Raw genomic sequence first — 26,933 nt, 5'->3', positions numbered from 1 at the left:
ATAACTGGTTTCTGTGTGTGGTAAACACATGATACTGGTCATGTGGTCAAGTTGCACTTGTATACATTTGCCCAATACACAACACTACCCTTGGCTATTTTTAATCAGATTGCATTGCTATCTATGGTGGTCATTGACTAGGGGAGTTAACTGCTATAAATAACATGTTTCATTACCATTAATAAATAAAACATAACAAATTGTGTGCACGTTTCACATATTGTCAAATAAGTCAAAATGTGTGAAAGGAATCCAAAAAATCAAAGACTCAATCATATAATGGATATAATTGATTAGTATAGGTCCTGATTGGTTTTTGCACTATTAATTGGATACATTTCACAGGTCATTGACATACAGTGACAAAAAACATTCACACAATGGCTGTCACTACAACGGAGAGCCCATATGGGGGGCATGCATGTTTTACAAACAGCCCTTGTTTATAGTCGTTAAGGCAACGGCAGTTGTAAGATAAAATCTTAAAGTCAACCATTTGTAAAGATTGTGAAGTTTAAATTATAATTTTGGAACATCATACGAAAGAACCCAATTGCCAATAAACGTAAAAAATTACAGTTTGTTATGAACTTAATGTTTAAAATATGTACATCAAATACAAAAAGTTTGGTTCATTACACAGGTGTCCACATCTGTATTTAAGTGAAACATTTACAACAAGTGAAATAGCATAGCATGCTGTTTTTGTACCAAATACTCAGTTTTAATATTTTAATGTCAAACACAAACACACACACACAAACAGGTTAGCTTTTAAGCATTGCAATATTATGATCCAAAGTAGTCCCTGTTTATTAAAATTATTGAAGCAATAAATAGGCTTTGATTCGCATGTTGTTTTTATATCAAATCTCATGAGAACCACAACATATTCGAAAATAGATTTGAACTGCTATGAACTAGCCATACAATTTAGAGAAGAATATTCGGTTAGATATTTTGAATGATTTGAAACCTGGCCCTGTGTTCACAAAACGATTTTGCAATTGAGAATCCATTTTAACTGACATCGATTTTCATTTTTGCCTATCAACTTATATGGAAATCCATTTTCAATGAGAAGCAAAATTGATTTTCAATTGCAAAAAAATGTTTTGTGAACACTGGACCTGGAATGACTTCTCTTCAGGTGTGTGGGCGCACGGAGATCACTGTCGCATCAATAGTCAAACTGGAGGCATTACAATGCTTGGCAGGAGGTAGGAAGTAGAGACATGTATTTGGAAAACATTTTTAACCAGTAATCAATTCTGAGACCAGTAATTTCAGTGTCAGGAGCGGTATACATTTTTATAATCATTGACACAATGGATCCCAGTAAACCTTTCATTCTGTTAAATTGTACTTTCGAAGAATGTCTTCTCAGTTTATTACCAGTTTGTCTGTTGATCTAAAACAATTTTCACTAAGAGTTCATTTTAATAGTTGACCATCTTTTCAGTTTACTATCCCCCCTCCCCCCAAAGGCAAAGGGATATAGTACATGTATTGTTGTTTCCCGTCAGTCTTTCTGTCTGTCCATCCGTCTCTCCTTTTATCCATCAGTTGGTCCGTCTGTCATAAACTTTTCAGGGCTATATCTCAGAAACTGTATAAGATATCAACATGAAACTTAGGAGAAGTGCCATGCATAAGAGCCATAACCCTACACTTTCTTAAATAAGAGATATTGGCAGTTGTTTTCGAATGACGTTACTTTTCAGGGCTATATCGCAGATGCCATACAAGATTAAACATGAAACCTCATGGGTGTTTTGATATCAATGAGAAGTGGCATGCTTTAGAACAATAGCCCTACATGTTTTTAAATAAGAGATATTGCGCTTTGTTGTTTGTATCATGTAACTTTCCATGGCTATATCTCAAATACAATACAACATTTCAATATGAAACTTCATGGGTGTATAGGGATAAATTAGAAGAAATGAAATGCACAAGAACTATAACCCTACACTTTCTTAAATAAAAAGTATTGCCCTTTGTTGTTTTTCATATGATGTAACTTTTCAGGGCTTTATCTCAGATACAATTCAATATTTCAACATGAAACTTCATGGGTGTATAGATATTAATGGGGAGAATAACCTTTCACAAGGACCATTACCCTACACTTTCTTGAATAAGAGTTATTGTCTTTTGATGTTTTTGTATACTGTAACTGTTCAGGGCTAAATCTCAGATACGATTCAAGATTTCAACACGAAACTTCATGGTTGTTTAGATATCAAAGAAGAAAATTGCAATTAAAAAAACAATAACCTTACACTTAATTATTCTTCTAAGGCAAGTAAATTTTATTTACAAAGTCGGATACACAAAGTCGTAACATAAGCTCTAACTTGTGCTGTAGCTGCTGATCTTGACTTAATGTATAAAAAAGTGCCATAAAATAAATAGAGTAAAACACTGAACGACAAATATGGACACAACAGTGCGACAAGTAAAAAATGTTGTAAGAAATCGAATATCCCCTCAAATAAGATTTGTGAGGAACTGAGCAGCAGCTACCTCACAAGACAGAGTATACATATAATTAAATGTATGCACTTAAAGCAAGGATAGCACAATGTTAAAGCCATATCATTCAAAATAGACATAGGCTAGTACAAATATGACTAAGGACATATGATTAAGACTAGTATTTAGCACAAATAATCAAGCACATGTAAAGCATATGAAGCTCTCCAGGCTAATAAAGCTATTATGAGCATACAACTGAGCATTCTAGATTTTGATAGGCTATCTATGAACTATAAACTAGCAGCAACAGAGAACAAAATAATAGTAGCAAAACAACATAGAAAAGCTGGCAACATAACATGGCAAAATAATGAAATAACAGAAATCCAGGTATATCGCTGCCAAAGCTATTGAAATGACAATTATGTGACATTGCACGAGGAACAAGAGCAGTTTTTTCCATGGCAAGTGTTTGCTAGAGATCTGAAATGATTAAAAGAGGATGTTTTCCTGAAGTTTTCCATAGGTCATTCCATAGTTTGGCAGCAGCATACCTTTAAGAGGATTGTACCATATGTCAAGGGATTTGCACCCATCCATAAACACAATTTATTTGACAGGGATATCAATTCAATACATTTGCTCGTTTTTTTCTTGCAGCGATGGGACCTTAAACCCCAATGGAGTTCGGTTTGGCAGTTCTGAAATTTATCACATAGGTAAGTACATGCATATTTATATAAATAATTTAAAATTCTGATTTTGTAAAGCCATCAGAGTCAGTTTAATATCTAGAAAGATAATATAACAAGTTGCTACCTCATTCCACAACATTACAACAGCAGTTTTAATGTAAGATCTGTCTTTTGCTATAGGTGACCACACTGCTGCAAAATATAGTTTTAATCAATGCTGAGCTGCGAACTCCAATAAAATCTCAGTTGATCGTCCCAGGACTCTCGTGTTCTACATGTACTTCTAGAAACAAACAGTTAATTTTAATGTTTAGGCCACTTACATAGCCAAAAAGTAGAGTGTGTATGTTGGGTTAACATAAAAGACATTGATTCCCCACTTAAATGATATTACACATTGATATTCAGAAATCTTCCTTTTGCATAGTGATCTTTTTGAGATTATTTATAAGTTATTGTGTGGTAAGTTTAAGTTCATAATATTGCCAATATGATCCAATGTTGAAAAATTATTGAAAGACTTAATTGTTAAATTAGTGACTATGAACGAATTTAGCAAAATTAAAAAACAACTCAACCTTGAATACCAATAAAAAGTTTTTGCTCTCTATATATTTCTATTCGATCCTGTTTGTTTGCATGCAGTGGATTCATTGCTCTCTATGTATTGCTATTCCTGTGGAGTAATTGATCTCTTTTTATGCCCCCGGTAGGATGGCATATAGCAGTTGAACTGTCCGTCAGTCCGTCCGTCAGTCTGTCCGTCCGTCTGAAAACTTTAACATTGGCCATAGCTTTTGCAATATTGAAGATAGCAACTTGATATTTGGCATGCATGTGTATCTCATGAAGCTGCACATTTTAAGTGGTGAAAGGTGAAGGTCAAGGTCATCCTTCAAGGTCAAAATTCTAAAAATAAAATCCAAGGGTAGTAATAAGCTTTAAAAGGGAGATATATCTAAACCTGCCAAACCTGATACCGTAAATTTGCGGCCATAAGTCGACCTAAAAACGCTCCCAAAATTGACTTCAAAAGTCAACTCGACTTATGGATGAGGTACTCAATAAAAATAAAAAATAAACATATTTCTGTGCCTTTTTTTAAAGTAATAAATCTCCAAAGCGGAAGAATAATGACTGTTTACGGTAAGGCCGACTCGTCTTTTACTTAAATGTCCGCCGATAATAAAATACTCATGTTTACATTGGTTTTTAATGCAATAATCTTCGTAATAAGTCCAAATAAAAACATGTAAAAATAACTTCGAAAATATTAAACATTTGTGAAATACGGTAAAGTGGCGAAAAATAAAAATAGCAATTTGTCTATCGATACATCGTCCGTTGTCTTCTAAGAACAATAGAAAATCGACTGCTGACACTTGTACCCATTTAAAGTTAATCCGTGTAAATACAAACTGTCAACAGGTGCAGATGTCTTTATGCCACCAATTATCGCTTCTCGGCCTTTTGACTAAGATCAAAGTGTAAAGTGTAGTGTTGGCATCCTTTCGATCATTTGTCTATAATTGCGTCACGCCTAAAATAGTTATCCGTTAATGATATGCACAACGGTTCTGCTGCAAACTACTTCTGACCAATCAAAAATAATTACTCGATTGTTGGATACGCCTTTAACCAATCGCTATTGTTCAACTTCACATTGTATATTTTTTGATTGGATGAAGGTGTGGTTTCGTTGATTTATTCACAACTGTCCCACAATTAATGCATAATCGTTTCGTAAATATATAGATCTTATCTGAGTGAAGATTTCATTCATTGTTTGATTATAATAATATTACGCACTCACCCTGGATTATTAAAAAGTGTAATTGGACATATAAAATACACGATTACTTTCGATTATCTGCTAAGTATTATTAGAAAAGACGTTTTTCCAGTATGCAGAAAATATTCCTCGGGTATCTCGTGATTTACGAATATGTAACAGTCGAATAGCGAGCTATGCGAGTGTTGGTAAATTCACGTGTTTCACGCATAATGGCGAAAGCGTTGTTGATTATTTGAGAGCAAGTTACAATTATTTTGACCATATTATGAATTTCTGCGTTCAAGATTTTACCGAATTTTCACATCAATAGCACTAACATTTGAATACAAAAATATATGCTCATAATATAAACGCTGAAAGTTATTACGTTAAATGGGATAATAATTTTGATTTGTGAAGTATATATTAAGTTCGAAATAATGAATGATATGTTATTATGATTTTGAACAATAAAATATATTTTTCGTGATAATAAATAATTGAAACGTTGAATGTTTCATTTTAAATATTTTTTTATTATTAATATCCCAAAAAATGTCAACTGCCGGTACAAAAGCCCTCAGAACCATGACTAAAACGTCACTTAAACATGTCCGAGATATTGAAGAAACTTACCCCCCGACTTATGGCAGAGTCAAGGCAAAAAACCAAGTTTTTCTAGCCACATTATACCCCTCGACTTATGGCCGAGGTAGACTTATGGCCGCGAATGTACGGTATATTGAAATTTTATTTCAAAGCAGCATAATAGGGAGCATTGTGTTTCTGACAAACACATCTCTTGTTATTGCTATTTCTGTTTGTTTACATGCACTGGAGTCATTGATCTCTATGTGTTTCTATTCCTTGTTGTTTGCATGCAGTGGAGTCATTTAAGGAAGTCCAGGATAGTATCTGTGTGGCCCAGCGCAAGGAAGACAACTCCGAGGAGAGGGTGGTGCTCTTCCTTAAGATGACTCCTGGCTCACAGTTCAACGAGGATCTCGTGACACAAGTAAAGACATGCATACGGAAATACCTGACTGTGAGACACGTGCCCAGTGTCATACTTCCTTGTACTGACATTCCAGTAAGAATCTGAACGTTGACATGTGTTTGTTTAAATATAATGAGTTCATTTACTTATGTTACATGAACTTATGATTATTGTGTTCAACTACTTTATGAGGAAGCATCTGCATTTAAATAAGCATTTTTATGCCCCTGGTAGGGTGACATATAGCAGTTGAACTGTCTGTCAGTCAGTATGTCAGTATGTGTGTATGTCAGTCTGTCCGTCCGTCCGAAAACTTTAATGGCCATAACTTTTTCAATATTGAAGATAGCAACTTGATATTTGGCATGCATGTGCATCTCACGGAGCTGCACATTTTGAGTGGTGAAAGGTGAAGGTCAAGGTCATCCTTCAAGGTCAAATGTCTAATATATGGCGTCTCCGTCCATCCAAAAACTTTAACATTGGCCTTAACTTTTGCACTATTAAAGATAGCAACTTAATATTTGGCATGCATGTGTATCTCATGGAGCTGAATATTTTGAGTGGTGAAAGGTGAAGGTCAAGGTCATCCGTCAAGGTCAAATGTCAAATATATGGCGTCTGTCCGTCCGAAAACTTTAACATTGGCCATAACTTTTTATGCCCCCTCTTGAAGAAAAGGGGGCATATAGTGATCGGACTGTCCCTAGGTTTAAAAAAATGCTCATAAGTTCTATGTCCCTTGAGATATAACCTTCATATTTGGTATGCATGTGTATATGGACAAGGCCTTTCCATACGCACAAAAATGTTTACCCCTGTGACCTTGACCTTGAACTTAGGGTCCGCGTTTAGGTTTTGAAATCTGCGTTTAGGTTTCAAAAAATGCTCATAACTTCTATGTCCCTTGAGATATAACCTTCATATTTGGTATGCATGTCTATATGGACAAGGCCTTTCCATACGCACAAAAAGTTTGACCCCTGTGACCTTGACCTTGAACTTAGGGTCCGCCTTTAGGTTTCGAAATCTGCGTTTAGGTTTCAAAAAATGGTCATAACTTCTATGTCCTTTGAGATATAACCTTCATATTTGGTATGCATGTGTATATGGACAAGGCTTTTCCATACGCACAACAATTTTGACCCCTGTGACCTTGACCTTGAAGAAAGGGTTCGCGCTTAGGTTTCGAAATCTGCGTTTAGGTTTTGAAAAATGCTGATAACTTCTATGTCATTTCAAATATAACCTTCATATTTGGTATGCATGCGTATATGGACAAAGCCTTTCCATACGCACACAAATTTTGACCCCTGTGAACTGACCTTGAACTTAGGGTCCGCGTTTCGGTTTCGAAATCTGCGTTTAGGTTTCGAAAAAAGCTCATAACTTTTATCAAGCGTTTATAGGGGGCATAAGTCATCCTATGGAGCAGCTCTTGTTCAATATTGAAGATAGAACTTGATATTTGGCATGCATGTGCATCTCACGGAGCTGCACATTTTGAGTGGTGAAAGTTGAAGGTGAAGGTCATCCTTCAAGGTCAAATGTCAAATATATGGCGTCTGTCCGTCCGAAAACTTTAACATTGGCCATAACTTTTTCAATATTGAAGATAGCAACTTGTTATTTGGCATGCATGTGTATCTCATAAAGCTGCACATTTTGAGTGGCGGAAGTTCAAGGTCTAGGTCATCTTTCAAGGTCAAGGTAAAAAAAATATAAAAATTTCAAAGCGGTGCAATAGGGGGCATTGTGTTTCTGACGAACACATCTCTTGTTTAAAAGTATTTTGCATATATAAAAGATTTCATTTAACATTATAAAAAGTACATTGAAAATTGGGTTAGATTTACTTTGGGAGAAAAGCCAAGGTGTGTGTGTGTGGGAGGGGGGGGATGGGGTTACAAACACACATTAGTTCCAATATGTAAATTTACCTGTAATAACTCTTGTTTAAATTTCATTTTTTGTGTTTTCCAATATAAGGTGTTTTTGTTATATGCTTTTCAGTGGAACATATATTTTTTAATTGGTAAATGAAAATTAAATATCAGTGAAAAAGATAAGATTAATTTTTATTTTATGCTTTCCGTTGGTTTATAGAGAAATATCAGTGAATTAAAACTGATAATCTCACTGTTTCAAACAGTGAAAATAAACAGTGAAAATTATCGATAATTTTCACTGTTTTACTGTTAAATGACGTCATTTGTTTTGACGAAATGACGTCATTATTCCAGCAAAATTCTCCAGTTAAACTCTTATAAGGTAAATAAACGGTGATATAAAGCATAACATAAAGAGAAAATTTGTTGGATTCGTTGGAATATCGATTTTAATTCACCTGTGATCATAGAAAATTAATTTTTTTACTGTTGTCTGCGCCACTTGGAACATATTATTTTCTATGATCACTTGATGAATTTAAATCGATATTCCACCGAATCCAACAAATATCCTCTATTTGTTTATTGCCATCAATGTAATAGAACACATTGCAATAATTATTTATGAACAAGATTACTTAACCAGAAGTCCATGAAAAATATCAACAACACTATCAATTAACAAGGACTTGCACATTTTTTTAGTCTTTTGCCCCATGATACTTATGCGAAAACAATCTTTCACTCAATTATGATGTCATATAGTTCACAAACATATCATCCTTATATTTCTCACGTATTTTTGATTAACAATTATACTTAATAAATAAAATAAATAAAGTTTGGTCCTTAGGTTTATAATTGAATTTTATTTGACATGCAATTATTAAAAACAGTATTTTCAAGAGTGGTATATTTTGACAGTACACACTCAGTGGTAAGAAAGTGGAAGTGGCCGTACGGCAAGTCATCATGGGGCGTGAGGTTGTACAGAAAGGAGCCCTGGCCAACCCAGACAGTCTGTTACAATACCACAACATCCCCGAGCTCCAGGGATACTGATTACACACAATGGTGACCAGCTGATGTTGATATGTGAAGTTATTGTTACGTCACTGTTAAATTGATAATCGTAGCAATTGTTAGTTGGCAAACTAGATCACAGGAATGTTAAAAGACGTTGGCCAATTGCGTGCGGCTGCTTGTCATTGACTCGAGTATATATTGGTATAGGATTTAAGAAAGAATTATTGAAAAATCTCCAGTTTTGAAATTGTGTTGCCACTTTCGCCACTACGTCACAAACGGTGACTATGGCTTTTTTCTGTATTTGCCGGGTCCACCATTCCATTATTTTTTTCGCTTTCTTATAGTTTGAAAAGTTAAAATATGTTATTTATATAGGTACTGATTATTTATGTATTTTTTATTTATTACAGTATAACAGTTTTAATGTTTTATGAGCTCACCTGGGCACTATGTGATTATGATGAGCTTTTGTAATCACCTTGTCCCTGTTGTTTGCTTTGCATCGTCCACCATCTAAATTTACTTTGTGGACACTCCAGAGGCAACATTTATTGCTCAATCATTATGAACTTTTTGAGTTTCCAATAACATCATCCCCGAGTTAGAAACTGCATCCTGTGGGGTCAAAAACTAAGGCACTCATGACCCTTTAATAAATAGCTCACAAACACTCTATAATTGATTCCAATCATCATCAACGTTGCTTACAATAATTGTTAATTGATATCTAAGCTGAGTTAAAAATGGTTCCATTCAGTTGTAAAACATAGTCAACAGGGAGCGGGAGAGTTGTCCTTATATGGCTCTAGTCGAAAATTGTGAACACTCGAGTTGTCATATTGTTTGCCCAATTGTCATACAACTTGCCTAGAGCATTTGGTCTTATGATATATCAGCCATGTTTGAAAATGGTTCCGGTACGTTGAAAAACTTGGCTGCCTGAGGGTGGTGCAGTTTTTCTTATTTGGGTTTAATGAAACCCTTTGAACACTCTAGAAATCTTTTCCCCCCAAGTTCATGAAACTTGCTTAGCGCATGTGGTTTAAAGGGGCCTTTTCACAGATTTTGGCATGTATTGAAGTTTGTCATTAAATGCATTATATGGATAAATGTATAAGTATATAAAAAGCTCCAGTTAATTATTTTATACTTTATATAAGCAATCCTCGTAATTACACAAAATATAACAACAACAACAGAACTCTCCAAATTATTTAATCGTTCGCGTTGCAACGCTTTATAATTTTCAGGTTTTTAAATCGTCAAAAGATGCATATAATGGATATTTTAGATGATGGTTAATGTTCTTATAACTAAAACGAAAATTAATGAATGTAGGACAACTTTTTTAAATGTTGTCAATTTACCAAAACTTGAAAAGGCCCCTTTAACCATGTTCTAAAGTAGTTAAAATAGTCTGTTGATAAACATGTCTACCAACGGTTATAACGTTATCTCAGCTGAATTTGATAATGCTAAATCATAATGATACTTCTTATTATGTCTGGGTTCTGTTAGAAAATGGTTCCGTTCTATAAAAAGATACTTGGCTGAGAGTTTTCCTCCTATGGCTACAGTTCTTTTCATTACAAGCCCAGTGCAGTTAAGTTTATTTAGATATCAGGTGAGCGCCTTTAGGCCTTAGCAATATAGTTATACACAGCATGATCTTTTTAACATGATCGATATTATTTATGGAACTAAGGGAGACCAATACATATTTCATTGTTTATGTGAATTTATGAATAAATATGTTTACGATTGTCTCGTTTTTTATTCTTTTTTGATTTACATAGCCTCCTCTTTTTAACTCAGTTTTACTGAAAATAACACATATTATGTGAAGTTGGAATAAGCCATCAACCATGCAATGAACTGTGTTATTACATAAATGCTTTATAGGCAGTTATGGATGATATATTTATTTGTATTCGTGTAGTTTTGTTTACTGATTAATAAAACAGACTGATTAATAAATAGACATGCAGTATAGTTTTAATCATACAAAGTAATTCGCACTTGGGAAGTCTTTTTCTCGAGCACGGCGCTAATATGCTTACATTTAATTATTTTTAATGAGAATAAAAGCTTATTCTGTTCTAATGATATCACAAACAATTGATAATTATCTTCAAGCACAGTAATTGACAGTGAAACTTTGATATTTTGAAAAAGCAGAGGAAATGGACACTAGCACATGTTAAATATGCATTGGTGAAGAATCACGAAATGGCACCAAATGTAACCAATATATGCACCGATTAAGGTCAAGGTGAAGAACAGTGGACAACCGTAGAGCATTCACGTACGTATGCGTCCAAACACTAATAATGTAGAGCTTGAACATAAGTGCATTTTCCGTTTGCTTATATAGGCCATAGAGCTAGTATACACTTGGGGACTTTTCTAACGCATCACTTTTCAAACTTAAATATCTCAATTATGAGTAAATATATGGATTTAAATTTTTACATACGATCATTAAACTACATTCTATGCAAGCTCACGATAAATTTATTCATCCGTGACAATTGGACGCTTTAGCACGTGGGGAAGGTGTGGTTCCATATTTTTGCCCGTGAAAATGTTGAAACGCGAATGAATTCTAGTTTTATTTAGGTGGGTCCTTGCACATGGAAAATATAAAATTAATTAACAAAACAATATAGTTCGTATGAATATTTAGGAGCGCAATCGCGCACTTTGCCTTTTACAGGCTACCTTTCCCACTTGCTTTAAAGCGTCCGGTCGTCACGGATGAATGATTTTATCGTTAGATAATATTAATAAAAATATGTACTCATTACTGAGACATGTAAGTTTTAAAAGTGTTGCGTTATAAAAATCACCATGTGTAGTACAAGACGATATACATGTTATTCCAATTTAATTTCAATTTAATAATTCTAGGTAAGTTTTTACACAAGAAAAACATAACATTAATTAAAGAAAACAATATGACTTGTATGAATATTCAGGAGCGAAACATGCAAGCCGGTCAGTTATTAATACCAGGGACCTATTGTTTGTATAGGTCCCTGTTAATACGTGTAAGTTTATGCGTTTTACTTTTCACATTGTTATTATTTAACATTGTACGAGTTTGCGAATTTGACTTTTGAAATGACGTATTTAATTTGTTAAGTTTTATATTTTGTTGTTTTTCAATTTCAATTAAATTTTCAGGAATTATCAGATATGTGTTGAATTATTCTTGGTCCAAATGTTAACACAAGCCGTTCAAAAATACAGGAGCTATGTTCATATGATTAAGTGATGCTTTAGAAAAGTCTCCAAGTGTAGTGTCATTTTTTTTAGTCCACGATGCTTAAACCGTTACAGGGCATTATAAACAATAACGACTTTCTTAAATTGTTATGGTTGTATATCAAAACTGATTTTGCAAACGTTTCAATTATATACATTCATAGAAACAAATTGCGACAGTTGTACTATTTTTCACACAGTCATTTCAATTGTAACATTTATAAATGTGGTGAAATTTACATAACAGGACATACATCAGAATCATGATGATTATCGTTTTTGGTGGTGAGGTAAAAGGTGTCTTACAAGCAGCTTATAGTGCTTTTCTATCAGGATTGAAATGATGCAGCAAGGCAAAGATATATGAATAAAGAAATATTTTTTACATCGATGCAAGACAGCGGGAGATCTCGTGTTATCTCGCGGCTCTCTGTTATCGGCAGTTATCACGCATGACTCCAGCGTTTACGCACACTTGATTACAATAAATCTGATTTTATTATTTCGCACAGAAGAATTGAAACAAGTGAAACAAAAATGATTTTTTTATAATAATGACTAATTTACGATATGTAAGTGAAATAAGACTGAAATTACTAGATTAAAAAATATGTAGACAATACGTGATATTTAATGCCGAGTAAGCTTTTTGTTTAAGTATGCGTTTTATCATTCCACTGCATTGATGTTAGAACAATGAAAACATATCAGACCAGGACTTAAAATACATACCGAAGATGTTAAAAATTCATCATAGGCTAGAACAATCACAAAAACACACCGGAAAACACTTGCAGATATCAATCGATTCCAAAAATTTACTATAAAATAAAGGCAAAACGAAGGAAATTCACAATTTATCACGTGACCATCTCGATAAATATCTTGCCACGCTTCTGCTATACATTCGCAAGATGGATGGTTATAAATACGAGCGAGTCTCACTGCGAGGCATCATGGGAAGCATTGAGCGTAAACTTCAAAGAGCCAAGTACCCAAACTCCATCATTTTCCCTCACACCAGACAAACTTGAAACTTGAAACTTGCTAATTTGATGAAACGCCAATTTATATAATTATATTCAATGGCGTTGTACAAAACATATATATGTACATAAAATTGATAAAAAATAAGAGGTATTGATAATATTATGCAGCATTAATTAAAGGATTAATGATCTTAAAATGTGTGATATAAATAAGAATGCTGTAAGGAACTTAAGCAATAAAACAATACCGGCTACACTATAAAACACAGTAAAAGTAAAATATTATGTAATAAATTGATATAACTAGAGTTAAGACAATAATTATAATGATAATATGAGCAAATATTTGGCAACATAAAGAAACTGTTTTTCATTAACTAAAAGGATAAGTAAAAGGATATTTCTGCACTCTGGCTGTCGGATCCCACAGCTACCGGTCACCTGTCATACTTAAGGACACTTCTTTTGGGTTTCAACCTTATTCGAACTATCGTGACTACAAGTCACAAATAGACTGACCAAGTGTGACTAGACTACAAGACACAACTTGAAGGTTAAAATTACAGTGTGACTATAAGACACAACTAGAAGGCCTAAGCATGACTAAAAGACAGCTGGTTGATGTAATTCAATCATTGAGCAAAGAAGCCCTAAAGATTCTTGGTTACCAGTCACTTGTACAATAAATATCCTTTTCGAGCAAAGAAGCCGGTACAATTCTTTAATTGCTTGGTCCTATGAGTCCTAGTGACAAATAAGCCCGTACAATTGAGTCTCGATTATTTTTTTAAAATCACAGGTATTCAAATTAAAATAGGTTGTAAAAGTCTCTGAAGAGAAATGTTTTCAAATTCCTTTTGAAAATGTTTATTGATGCGGAAGTCCGGATGCTTGATGGAAGGTCATTCCACAGTTTCGGACCAACAACTCCGAAACTCCTGTCCATGAAAGTTTTTCTCTTTGTGCGTTTCATAACATAACATCCGTCATACGAGACGGTAGATCGTAGGTTACGTGCTGGTACTTTTTCTTTTAAAAGTTCTGTAAGGTATTTTGGCGCGTTACCAACAGAACAATTATACATGAAGTTCAGCAATTTGAATGTTATCCTAGCCTTTACTGGTAGCCAGTGTAGTTCATACAAGGCATCTTTTTAACTGTCATATTTCTGTCGGCCGAGTACCAATTTGGCACACATGTTTTGGATACGTTGCATTTTGTTTATTTCGCATTGAGCTGTTCCATACAAGATGAGATTACAATAATCTAGATGGGATATTACCAAAGACAAAACGAGTATTTCTGTTGCTTCTTTTGTTAAGTATTTCCTTATGTTTTTGATTTTAAGGTAGTTGTACATGGCTGTACGGCACTTAATTGTGATGTGTTCTTTAAAATTTAGTGTTTCGTCTAAATATGCACCCAAATACCGTATGCATTTTTCTGCTTTAACAGTGTCACCAGCAATAACTATTTCTTTAGATTGACATTTATTTAATTGGGGTCTACTACCGAACATGATGAATTCCGTTTTTGATGCGTTCATTTTCAGTTTATTCTCGTTCATCCAGTTGTTAATAACGAGTGCACAACTTTCAAGTTCTTGAATGGCAGTTCTTTCAACAGAAGTAGGTTTGAATCGCTTGTTTGCGGTGCGGTCGTCTGCAAAACCGTAGACTGTGATGGAGGGAGGAACGACATCAAACAGTGTTCCAGCGTACGTCAGGTAGAGTCATGGACAAAGACAACTACCCTGGGGGACACTATACTCCAAAGAACGTGCCGCCGATAAAGCTGAATTAACACTTATGCGACAGCTTCTTGGACGGAGATACGAGTCTATCCAGTTTAGTGCCGTGCCACATGCACCGTATTGTTTTTGCAACACGTCTAGTAGAATGTCATGATCGACTGTATCGAAGGCAGCACTCAAATCAATGGCGATAAGTGCTGTAACCTCTTGTTCTTCCATACCTTCGAGTATATCATTGACTAGTCTAAGTAAAGCAGATTCACAAGAATGGAATTGTCTGTAGGCTGACTGATTTTTTGGAAGGAGATTGTTTTCATTTACGTGTATATTGAGTCTAAACAGAGCAGCCCTTTCAATCACTTTCGATAAAAATGATAAGTTGCTCACTGGTCTATAGTTGGCATAACTCAGGTCTAGTCCAATTTTCTTAAGAAGTGGTCTTACTATTGCCTGTTTAAATTTTGAAGGAAACACTCCTTGACTCAGAGAGAGATTAACCAATTTTGTCACGAACGGTAGTAACTCGTTTAAAATGATTTTAGTACTCTTGTTGGCAATGCATCTAGTTCGCATGATTTTGTTTGAAGATGATTGATGATCTTTTTCACTTCATCTTGGGTTAGCTCCTCGAACATACCGAAACATGGCACTTCCTTGTGATCGGGTGTGAATTTTTCGAAACTTGCAAGGGCATCTCGAATTTTGTTAATTTTATCCAGGAAGTGATCGGCAAAATTTTCAGCTATCGCGGTGTCGCTTGTGTCCAGACTGCCTGGAAGCAAAAAAAGTCGAAAAAATCAAGCAAAAGACAAATATTATCACTGTTTTTACAATAAATATGGTATGCAATTCTAAAAAAAATAACATAATTAAAATAAATAGCCTCGCCGTAATTTTATTCTTAGCTTCGCCTGATATATTACAAAACGAGCAGGCAGTAACCTGTTATTCTCTATCAGTACCGTCTTTGCATAAAAAGTACGGAATGTGATGAATGAAGTATTATTATAATGGTGATATCTAAATCAATAGCCTGAAGCAAACTGTGTAATTTTAACATAAATATTTCTGGAGAACTTGATTTGTAGACACTAAATAAGAATCATTTAAGGTAATATACCAATCTATTGTGATATATATTAGCGACAATTTTAAGATATAAGACCGAACCTTTTTCAAAAGTACATATCAGCCTTTGTCTTAGAATTTATTATTTCTTTAATAATATTGCCTCTCTTATTATCATGTAACAGGTAATATAAAAACATATAGCCTGAAACCAACTTTGTGAATTTAACTTATATACTTTCGGCGATCGTTCCTAAACTGACTTATCTCTGTATTAAAGTTCATAAATTTTATTTATTTTTCTAAATAGTCTATTTTTTATTAAAATTAAAAACATAAAACAAACAGAGGTTTGATCTGTTCTTATTATGGATAGTATTATTCGATGTAAGCAAAAAATTCGATGCAGCTGTAACACTTTCGATCGTTAATAAAAAAACAACTTATACTAGCATCACAGTAGATTGATTATTATAATGACATTTCTGCTATCAATAATTTCAAGGTTCATATAATATTGTTTTTTGTGTGCTCGCATTTCGTTCGTCGTGCGTCGTTCGCTATAAACATCAATCTTATTAATCCTTTAGGGGCCAGATTGTCATAATCTTCATGGTCAGAACATATGCGCACATGTTACCTTCGAAAGTTCGAAACTGGTTAACTTTGACAAAACTTTGACGACATCAAGTGTTCGCGGATCGACTCGGAATCGACAATCTGGTCGCCGAGTCGCCGCGTCTGTTCGCCGAGATATGCCGCATCCCATCTCCGCAGCATGCCTCGGCATGAAGCCGAGGAAATTGGTGATATGACGCCGAGTCACTCGGCGAACAATCTTATTAACAATAATTTGCCTCGGATAGAAACTGATTTCGAGTTTCGCATATAATTTTTATTAGAGTAACTACGTTCGGACCTATACAAGCAAACTCCCCCTCCCCCCAAAAATATAAAATCAAATAAAAATAATTTGTTTGGAGAACAATTTTGGATTATTACCAGATATAAAAGAGTGTCTCCTTTTCCAAATGTCAACATGTATTTCATACCCATGCACATGGCAGTTGTTTTTATTTCTTTTAAGAAGCCGATTATAAAAGAAAACCGTGTTCGCACCTAGCTGTAGGATCCCGCACCCGGAGGAATGAGAATTGCGTGTTTTATGCTATAAACAGTTTGAAGCCATAAAAAGAAACCCATAACTGCTTGTAATAATAATAACGTTGAGTGAGACTTTGAGTTGTATTTTTCTTAACCCCTTTCCACACAGATTCGTATTGTTCTGTTCTGTTCCGTATTATCCCAAGTGTATCGCGTCCCCGATACATACGTTTGCAACTTTCTTAATCGCATACATGCAATTTATCCCGTCCTTATCCATTACTCGATGATCCCGTATATGCCCGTTTTTTCATTTTTGAAAAGCAAATTCTTGTGAATATTGACGAAAAAGTGCTTAAAAATTTCATTAATACAAACGTTTGCAATTTTTCTTAAGTATCAAATGAATTTTGGCACATTCTATTTAAAGATTTGATGAAATAAGCGCCCAATCAGGACAGTGGTATTCCAACATGCGTAAATCACCAGACGCGATTTGCACTCGTCGTGTTCAGCTCATGTTCTGTTTCACAGTCGAGCCACAAATAATAACGCACATGAACATCACGAATTTCTATGTCCTTATAAAAAAACGCGCGAAAATCGGCGTGTGTGTATTTGTTTGTAAATAGTATTAGCCTTTTATTATCCTTAACTCCACCTTCTCTGACTAGTTTAGTTCCTTTGAGTCTCTGATGAGCGCCTTAGGGTCTATGGCTGTTTCGTTTTCAAAGTCTAGCCCTTTCCGGATTATGTCTATTTATAAATTAAAGTATTTTACATTTGATTAAGCTTAAAGAAGAAAATTCATGTCCCTGGTTCTTTCTATTTAAACAAAATGATATTATGATTAAACGTATTATCGTTTATTCTTTTTTGTCAATGATGTACAAATTTAAAATGTCTTTTTAAAGAGGTTATATAATGAGTATAAATTATGTTGTGTTCTCATACTACATTTGTATTATCAAAATTCTCTGTGTATTTTATTTCAGATTACCGGTAAGCCAGCGACGGTGATTCCAGTTTTGTATCAATTTATGATCATATCTCAATACAACATGTAAACATTTTTTAATTTGCTTTGATCATTTGGAAACCACACTTAATTAAGGATGTTATTATCAGCAGAGGGGTCTACCAAAGCCTTTGCAAGATAAAGTACAGTTATGTGACATTTTATGTTGAGAAACTGATCAAGATAAAAACAAGGATTGGTAAATCAGACACACATTGTAAAACACATTTTTAAAATTGTTGCAGATGATGTTTAGTTAATTTAAGTATAGATCATACCTTTATAATTGATGAGTTAAAAATAGGTGTTACCTAAATGATTGATGAAAATGGGCTCGTTTACAATGAACACGGTACTATGGATGATGATAATGTGTGTTGTCGAGAAAATAAAAACATATTTTCGGCTAAATGACTGAGTTCATCTTTATTTAGACAAATTTGATTGCGGTCAAAGAAAAAGAAAAAAAATGATAAAGGTACAAAACAGGTACACTATTGCACTCTCCTCATAGTGTTTATTATCTTTGCAGTGTTTATTAAACAGAGAGCTGTTATTAGAGTATTGTTGATACAAATTTAAATAAACTGCACACAGTGGCGCTCAAGTCAGACAGGTATAAGAAATGACAAATGACAAGGAGACATACTTCTGACAAAGCTATTACAAGTTTTCCCAGAAATGTAAGATATGATCTCGAACATTTTGTTAAAAGAACACATTTACAATGGGTAAAACTAAGGTTAAAGGTGCAAAGGTACCTTCCAAACAATGACTAGCAGTGGGTCTATTCGTAAACCAATGGGTAATAAGTTATCAAAACAAAGTTTGAATCGACGGGAGCTTCAGGGTGACGATTCTGGAATAATTACTCAAACAAGGACAGATACAGATTCATGGCTGCCTCGGAAAACTATTCTTAGGGAATATTGTGAGAGAACACAGCTTCAATTACAGCAAATAACAAAAGATGTCGCCCATAAACTGTATATAGAACCGTATAAAACGTTGCACTAAAATGTCGCTGTTTATATACCTAGATCATTCTTTAAAAGGGTAAACACTGGTAAAACAATTGACATCTGGGGAAAAATTACTGTTCGAATGGCTGAGGTTCATAACGTTCTTCAATTATGAAGGTTAAGGAACACTAGAACTTTCACCTTTGAATCGGAAAGAGGGGTCTATACTCATCGACAATCGTTTTTCAAAATGGCGGACGTGCTATGATTTTGTGATTGTTTCACAACACATTTATTAAACAATTACGAGAATCACAACTCTGGTGTACTTTTCGCGTGTTTCGACAAAAAAATTAACTCTGTTTTATTTCTATGGAAAACTTAAATAAAATTATTCCGAGCCAAAGTATAACTACTTTCACAGGCGGGATTCGAACCCGAGTCGTCCGGATCAAAAGGTTACCGCTTTCACCTCTTGTACATCGCACCATACGTATTTAAGCTAATGTAATCAATTCGCGAGTTATTATAAATGGTAAAGAACAAAACACATTTTGCGTTTGTGACGCTTTATGATAGCAATAATAATTACTCATAAAAATCTGCCTTTTCAGTATACATTTATGTCAGCGTTGGTTGTGTATTCTAATGTATACATTGTTTTTATAATGTTTGAATCTGAGACAAAAAGTAGGACAATTTAAAAAAAAACACATTAAGAACACGAATTTCAACTCAAAATTTTTAATAACTGAAAGATAAAGGTCTATATTGAACAACTCAACAATAGGATACAGTGTTTGAACACTCAAATTAACAAAATTTGAAATCCGTTTATATTTTTGAGCACTAGAATTAAATAACGCACTTTTTCATCGGTAATGATTTCTTCCTTTTCCTTCAATAATAATAATTATTAAAAGTCAAACAGGAGTATCGCGCAGTATAATATAACGTTAGTAATGTCTGTCTAGTTCGTCTAAAGAGCGATTGAAATGAGAAACTTCGCGTCCGCGCCCGTTCCACCACGGAAGACCCAGGACGTCGAGATCTATGACGACGCCCCGAGCTCGTCATAAGACGAAAACACGTACCTACTGACGCACCGTACCCGGGTGTAGTGTCTGACCCTCGACCCTAATGACCGGGTTATGAAGGGCCGCAAAAGCTGTAAGTAACGAAGATAACAAATGTTATAAAAATATAAATATATTATTTATTTTTAATACATCGGAATTATATTTATCAGTTGTATGTAAAATGTTACGCAATTTCAAGCTGTAGCATAGAATATCATTCAATATCATTTGCTTCCGTTGCCATCGTGGATAAGTTCATCCGTTTCCCGGCGTCGCACCCAGGTGGACACTACAACCTGGGCAAGCAGAAGAGTCAACCATGAAAGTGAACAGGTTCCTGGCCCTCTGCGGGAACGCGGAGGGGGACATGTTGGAGGACTCGCTGGTGTGGGCAGAACACATGGAGGTGCACGACTCTTATCTGCTGAAGTGCAACGCACCCGGAACCGTCCGCGCAGCCCTGATGACCGTTCGGGCTATCCTGAAGTGGTGCGGTAACAAGGGTCATGCGCCAGCAGGCGCGATGGAAGAAGTAAGATTAGACATAGGATTGATTTGATAATTTTGGAGTATTTATGTATTTAGATAAACTTTGCATTATTCTCGAACGGCACCATTTACAATCAATTATTATTTAAAGGGTCAATATATAGCAAAATTAGCACCGGATTCGGGTTCAGGGAGACACAATTACACAGATTGGACAATGTTATTGTTTTATTTCACTGGAATTTAAGGTGTACTGGGTTTTGCGCTTATGTTAAAACGGCTGTATTCTTATCGAATGTTACCAATGAAACTCAATAATTCTTTAACGGGTCAATATATCGGAAAATTAACATTCGGATTCAGCGCGACTAATTGATATAGCTTTCACTATCTTATTGTTTGATTTCGGTGGAGCGAACGCGCTACCGAGCGGGCGTATTTCGTTTTTGAATGTAATTAGTACGTTATTAGGAAAAGGGTGCTTAATGCAAAACATATATTTATTATAACGTTTGTATTTCTTAATATTTTTTTCATTTTTTTTTTTCAAAGTTTTTTTAAACAACACTATTAACAGTTTATGAATTAATATAACACAATTTGAAAACAAATTTGTTATATGATACATATGCTGTTTTTTTTTAAATAAAAAAAGATAACTTTTTTATTCTTGAGTTGTTTTCAAAAATTTTTCAAACTTTAAAAACAGCACTATAAACTGTTTAGGTTTTATTAAACAATATTTATTTTTTTGTAATGTTTGTATTCCAAGCGTAAATAAAACAGCTATAATCAATATATGTTTTGCATTAAGCACACTTTAAAGTACTCGTTTTAAAAGATTCACGTACTCGTAGTTGCGCTTCAATTTACAGAAATTGTCCTTGTTTTCAACTCGGCCACCTAATGAATTATGTTCGCGTACGTCATAAATGCTTATTATTAACAATATAGTATTATTCAACACGTCCATATAAGAGAACCGACATTTAGATTAAATCTTCAAACATTAACAAATAATTTCTTTGACATTTATTAAGCCCCGATTGCGTATATTAATAGTCACTATCACATTCAAAGTTTGGAGTCTTTTCTAGAGACTACAGGACATAGAAATCACAATAGCAATATTTTCTTCTTTATACTTCATTATAAAATTGACGATTTTTAACGAGTTTATTACATAGTTAAAACACATACTTAATAATAATAATAAAATATATTGAATTATAATAATGGTCTTCCACACATGTTGTTCACTCTAGCAATTTTATAAGTTTTCAAATACATGTACATCAAAGGAGCATTGAACACAATAGGAAAATAATTATGCTCAATGAGCGATTCAGACTTAAATTTTCGTTAACAATGATGTAACAGCTGTAATAGCGATGCATGCCTGTCGGTAACGATATTACATTCATGTGCCGTCAATAAAAAAGTAGATATTGAATTTTATCGGAAAAAGCATGACGAGGTTTAACATAACCAAGCACACTCTTAGCAAAATAGTTGTAACATGAGGTCCTGCGGGAATAAAATGTATATACTAGTCGCATTTGTTGCGGGAGCATTTACAGCCTGGATGCTTTTCGCCTTTGGAGTCGCATCTATGCAATCGAGGATAATTAAATCTTCGCCAAACAACATTTACGTTCATAGGAAAGCATGTGGAAGTGATTCTTGCATCCAACGAATGTCTTCAAGTCTGACAAACACAACAGTCGAACCAGTAAATCTATGCGTTGGTCTGAAGGTTCCGGGCTTTAAGGAAACACCAATTTGCATTTACGATCCGAAAATTGATGCTCATATATCGGCGTTGTTGTCGGCAAGTGGACTTTGGGAATGTCATCTGTTAACAGTTGTACACAAGATTCTTTCACGAGAACCGGACGTGGAGTTTATGGACATCGGCTGCAATCTCTGACCCTACACGATCACCGTTGCTCAGCGGGAACGAAAGGTAGTCGCCATCGATGCAAACAAACGTAATCTAGAACTACTTATGACGAAAAAAACTTTACGCTGTTGTGGAACGCTTTGTCAGAAAAGGTGGAACCAATGAACCTAAGATTAGAACCCAAGAATATTGGGGGTGCAACTGTTGAGAGTGGTGGAAATTTCTCCAAAATCGGTACTACGGTACAATCGGTGATGTTCGATGATCCAATTGGACATTTTGGAAAGCATTCACTTTTCATAAAAATGGACATTCAAGCCAGTGAATGGAAAGCGCTCATGGGTGGCAAACAGTTCTTTGAATCTGTGCATATCAAGTACATACTCATGGAATGGGGGCTTTACAAAAACGACAAATTATGTTCCGGCGAGTACATTATCAATTTCCTCTCTGACAGATCATTCCATGCATACGATCTTCAAAATATAAACAGAGAGCTTAAAATCAAAGACAGGTACTCGTGGCCGTTCGATATACTATGGATGAAGACAGCATAAGCTTTTCCCATTACACAAGATGATTAACCCGTGATCATCACATAGCTTAAACGCTTTCTGGTTAGCTTACACATACCAAAGGTTTTGTTTGATGTCTTGTAAAACATATTTTATTATTTCTAGAACAAAACTGACTTGTAAAATATATTGTCATTTAAGAAGTTACGTAAAACATGGACGATAATGAAAGGATGGACAATTAGAAGTCGCATACTGTTGTAGTGACTTAACCAATACTATATATTGGCTTTTAACACGATAATTATGTCGATTTTGATATCCTTGAATGCTTTCTCATAGAATTAGTCTATATCAAATTGGCAAGTGTTGGCCGACTTTCGTCCTAATATATTTTTATATAATAAAATAATACCAACTGCGATATCGATATAATATTATTTCAACTTCATTATTTGTACATATTTTATTGCACGTATGTTGCTGTCTACAACTGTATATAATATAAAATTATCATTAAGATTTTTCTTTTTTTATTTACCACGTACGCTTTCTTTTGAAGTGACCAATGTCACCTACGGAACTTATTAAGAAGTGGTTTGTTTAATTCCGTAAAACACAATTTAAAAATTTAAATTCGCAAATAACACTATGAGTATACAAAAAAAGCAAAGTGTTAACATTCAAAGAATGTTACTTAATAAATACAGATGGGCTTCTTCATTTTGTGTTGTGTTCAATTTATGTAAAAATATTTTGCTTCTAAAACGTTTTCAAACCTTTGATAGTATGCATCATCCAGATAGATGAGTTCCTTAACACTATTCTATTTATATGTTTACCATCAAAGATCAAAGGCTAAGGCTACAATGCATTCAATTAACTATGTTTAAAAATTAAAAAAAGTCATTTATGATCCCTGAATAAAATTAACTTGCGAACAAACCCTTAATAGTATTAAAATAAGATAGTATGTATATTTTATTCGAGATAATGCCTTTGCCTTTTAATCAATTGACATGTCAGAATCATATTCAAACCTTTTTCGTTTAGATTGGCATCAAACGGTCGCGACTTGTGGTGAACTATAATTATGATAGATACTTGTAGTACAAATAAGCCTACACATCATATTTATTTTCCATTTGAAATAAGATCATTCCAACATTATTGTTGAACAATTTGAAGCTGTACGTTTCCTATTTCGTCCCAATCGACCTATCATAACCTTGGTATGCTGATTCACAAAAAAGCCGTAATGTAAATCTTATTTGGGCCACGTCGTACCTTAAGGTAGCGCACCTCTAATGATTTCCCGCGATTTCTTCGAAGGTTGAAGAGCCTACTAGTAGGTGCCGTAGCCTAGTGGTTAAGGCGATAGACTAGAAATCTTTTGGGATATTCCCGCGCAGGTTCGAATCCTGCCGACGACGTATACTTTTTTGCGACGCGTTGTATTTATTTTCTAACGTAATTTGATTTAATATGGCATATAAGCTATATTTATTGTTAAATATGTTGCAATTTTTATGCACATTCTTCAATTATTTAAATTAAAACAACGTTATGGCGAAACTGGGTGATTTACTGTTGAAAATACGAACCATGCATGTTGCATTTTTATTTATATTTCAAAAAGTAAACGGTAAATTTGTCTATTTCTTGGTATTTTTGCTGTATATAGTGTTTCTATAAAAACTAAGTTTAAAATATGACTTAAATGATACTATTTTGAATTTTATGACACTTTGTTTTTAACCGACCCCATTTTTACTTAGCTGAAATCACTTACATTTCAGGGCGCTCTTCCATAGATAAAAATTTGTAAAAAATAAATGTCTGTAAAAGAATACTTATTTCATCTTGTTTGAACTTTAAACACCTTTACAGCATCTGTACACACCAACTGCATGCCCATATTTGGAAATTTGAATGAATTATGGAACTTTTATATACCCCAGGGGTGAAAATAAACTGGACAAAAGCCGAGCGTGGGGGTGGTTTTGAAAAAATCGGTATATTTTTTTAAAAAGCATGGAAAGCCTACCTACAAATTTGCATGTAGTTCAGTGAAATGATGCTGATTAAGAAAATAATTAATTAGATTATATTTGGATATGTGCCCATAAGAGGTGCGCTACCTTAAAGAACAAATATCAGTTTGCTTTGTATTTCATGCAATCGCTTCAGAACAGAGCGTGTTCTCTGTATATATTATATTCATGTTCATTAGGAAAATATTTTCAAGGCGTGTTATCAGGATTGATAAGAATCTTCAGAGTGTTTAAGATTTAAATCATTAAAATAAAGTGTTTGTTTTATATCTCTTACCTACATTCAAGGACTGAATATAATGTTGCACAATCATCCACAGTCTATTTTAAAATCAGAATGTTATGTACGTAGAATGTACTGACTTGTTTTTTCGCCTATTTATGCTCAGAACGAATACCTTAGACGATTCTGACTGCTCAAGTTTTGGTATTTAATACACATATAAAATAGCTGTTCTCGAAAACAGTCAAGGCTCGGAAACACTAACCCTAACACGGAGGTGACACGATTGCTGTCAGTACACATCAGTAGTTGGTTGCCAAGCTCTGTACACAATTTAATGAGGTAAATGTATATATTTCTACAAAACGGCGAATTAGAAATAGCAAAATACTTGGAGCTTATATTTTACTTTTTACATCGGTGTGTATAACTTGCAAAGTTTTGATTATTTGTGAGAAATATTATATTTCCTTTTTTGTATATAAATACCATCGTGCGCGGATAAACAATTGTGTTTTGCTGTCTAATGGGTATACATACATACAAAATACAGGTACTTTAATATACCAATTTGTATCATTTAGCAAAACCAAACGAAACACACTTTGTTTTGGACACTTTCTGTCCAGTCGAATCACATTTTAAAATCCATTCCCAGCTTCATCGTAAATCCACAAGTTTCTCCATTGAAATCCCAGACGTCGCCCAGCTGATACATACAATTAACTACTAGATTTGATGATATGATTTTCAAATGTATCGACAAACGTTGTTTTTCAAACTGAACGATGGTATATACATGTTCATATTCATAACATACTGGTATCAAACATCAGACAAATATATTTTTGTAACATATGCGGACGGTTTAGTGGTTATTTAGCATTAAATAAAGAAATAACATTTCAAATCCAGTTTTAAAATACATTATTTAACCATAAATATTAACATTCGATACAAACTTCAATGCACTTTGTTTCTTATGTAATATCCTGCAACAATTAATTTGGAAACATGCTATGCATAGACAAGACTGTCTAGTAACTGGATATATCTCTTTGATAACGCAATCACATTTGTTCAATTTCATGGTTATGCTAATAATATGGAGCTGTAAATAAAATGATATTCAGAATGTGTTTGGGTTATCATAAGTTTAATTAATTGGCGAGTAATCTATTTACATGTATTTAATAAATGCATTCTGTACAGGTACAAAATGCATTATATGTAAGTCTATATTCAAGGGAAACGTTTTACCTATCGAGATAGAAGATTGTGCAAACAAACTTTGTTTTGATACAGGAGTCTCAAATGTATGAACTGTAACTTGTATATGTCGAAGAAGAAACCGCCTTGTGACTCAATATGTCAATGTGGATTTATTAATTCACTTCACGTTGAATGTGGATCCCATTTAATACCAATGTAGTTTTGATTCACACAGGAAAATTTCAGGGTATTAACTCCGTTAATATTTTAGAAATATCTAATTTGCCGCTTGTGTGCTACATTACTACACTGGTAGACAAAATAGACCTGATCAAAGGGGACATATAGAGCGTGATAGTTTATATTTAAACGATTATATTTAGATTTGATTTTTAAACATGCAAACAAGTTGTTTTGCTGTACTGAAACAAA

The 26,933-nt window shown here is 34.1% G+C and overlaps 1 protein-coding gene across 2 annotated transcripts in view; it reads left to right on the top strand.

The window, feature by feature from the left end:
- LOC127838852 (acetoacetyl-CoA synthetase-like) overlaps positions 1–10,628 on the top strand; it is a 51,018-nt gene extending 40,390 nt beyond the window's left edge. For both annotated transcript variants that reach the window (XM_052366872.1, XM_052366863.1), the window contains 4 exons: positions 1,151–1,220; positions 3,142–3,200; positions 5,835–6,040; positions 8,761–10,628. In XM_052366872.1, coding sequence (XP_052222832.1) covers positions 1,151–1,220; positions 3,142–3,200; positions 5,835–6,040; positions 8,761–8,898 — 473 coding nt within the window. In that variant the 3' untranslated portion in view covers positions 8,899–10,628. The remainder of the gene's footprint in view (positions 1–1,150; positions 1,221–3,141; positions 3,201–5,834; positions 6,041–8,760) is intronic.
- Positions 10,629–26,933: the final 16,305 nt, after the last annotated feature.

Source organism: Dreissena polymorpha, chromosome 1 (assembly GCF_020536995.1).
Source record: "Dreissena polymorpha isolate Duluth1 chromosome 1, UMN_Dpol_1.0, whole genome shotgun sequence".
Lineage (NCBI taxonomy): Eukaryota > Metazoa > Mollusca > Bivalvia > Myida > Dreissenidae > Dreissena > Dreissena polymorpha.
This window is presented reverse-complemented; position numbering and strand designations above follow the sequence as displayed.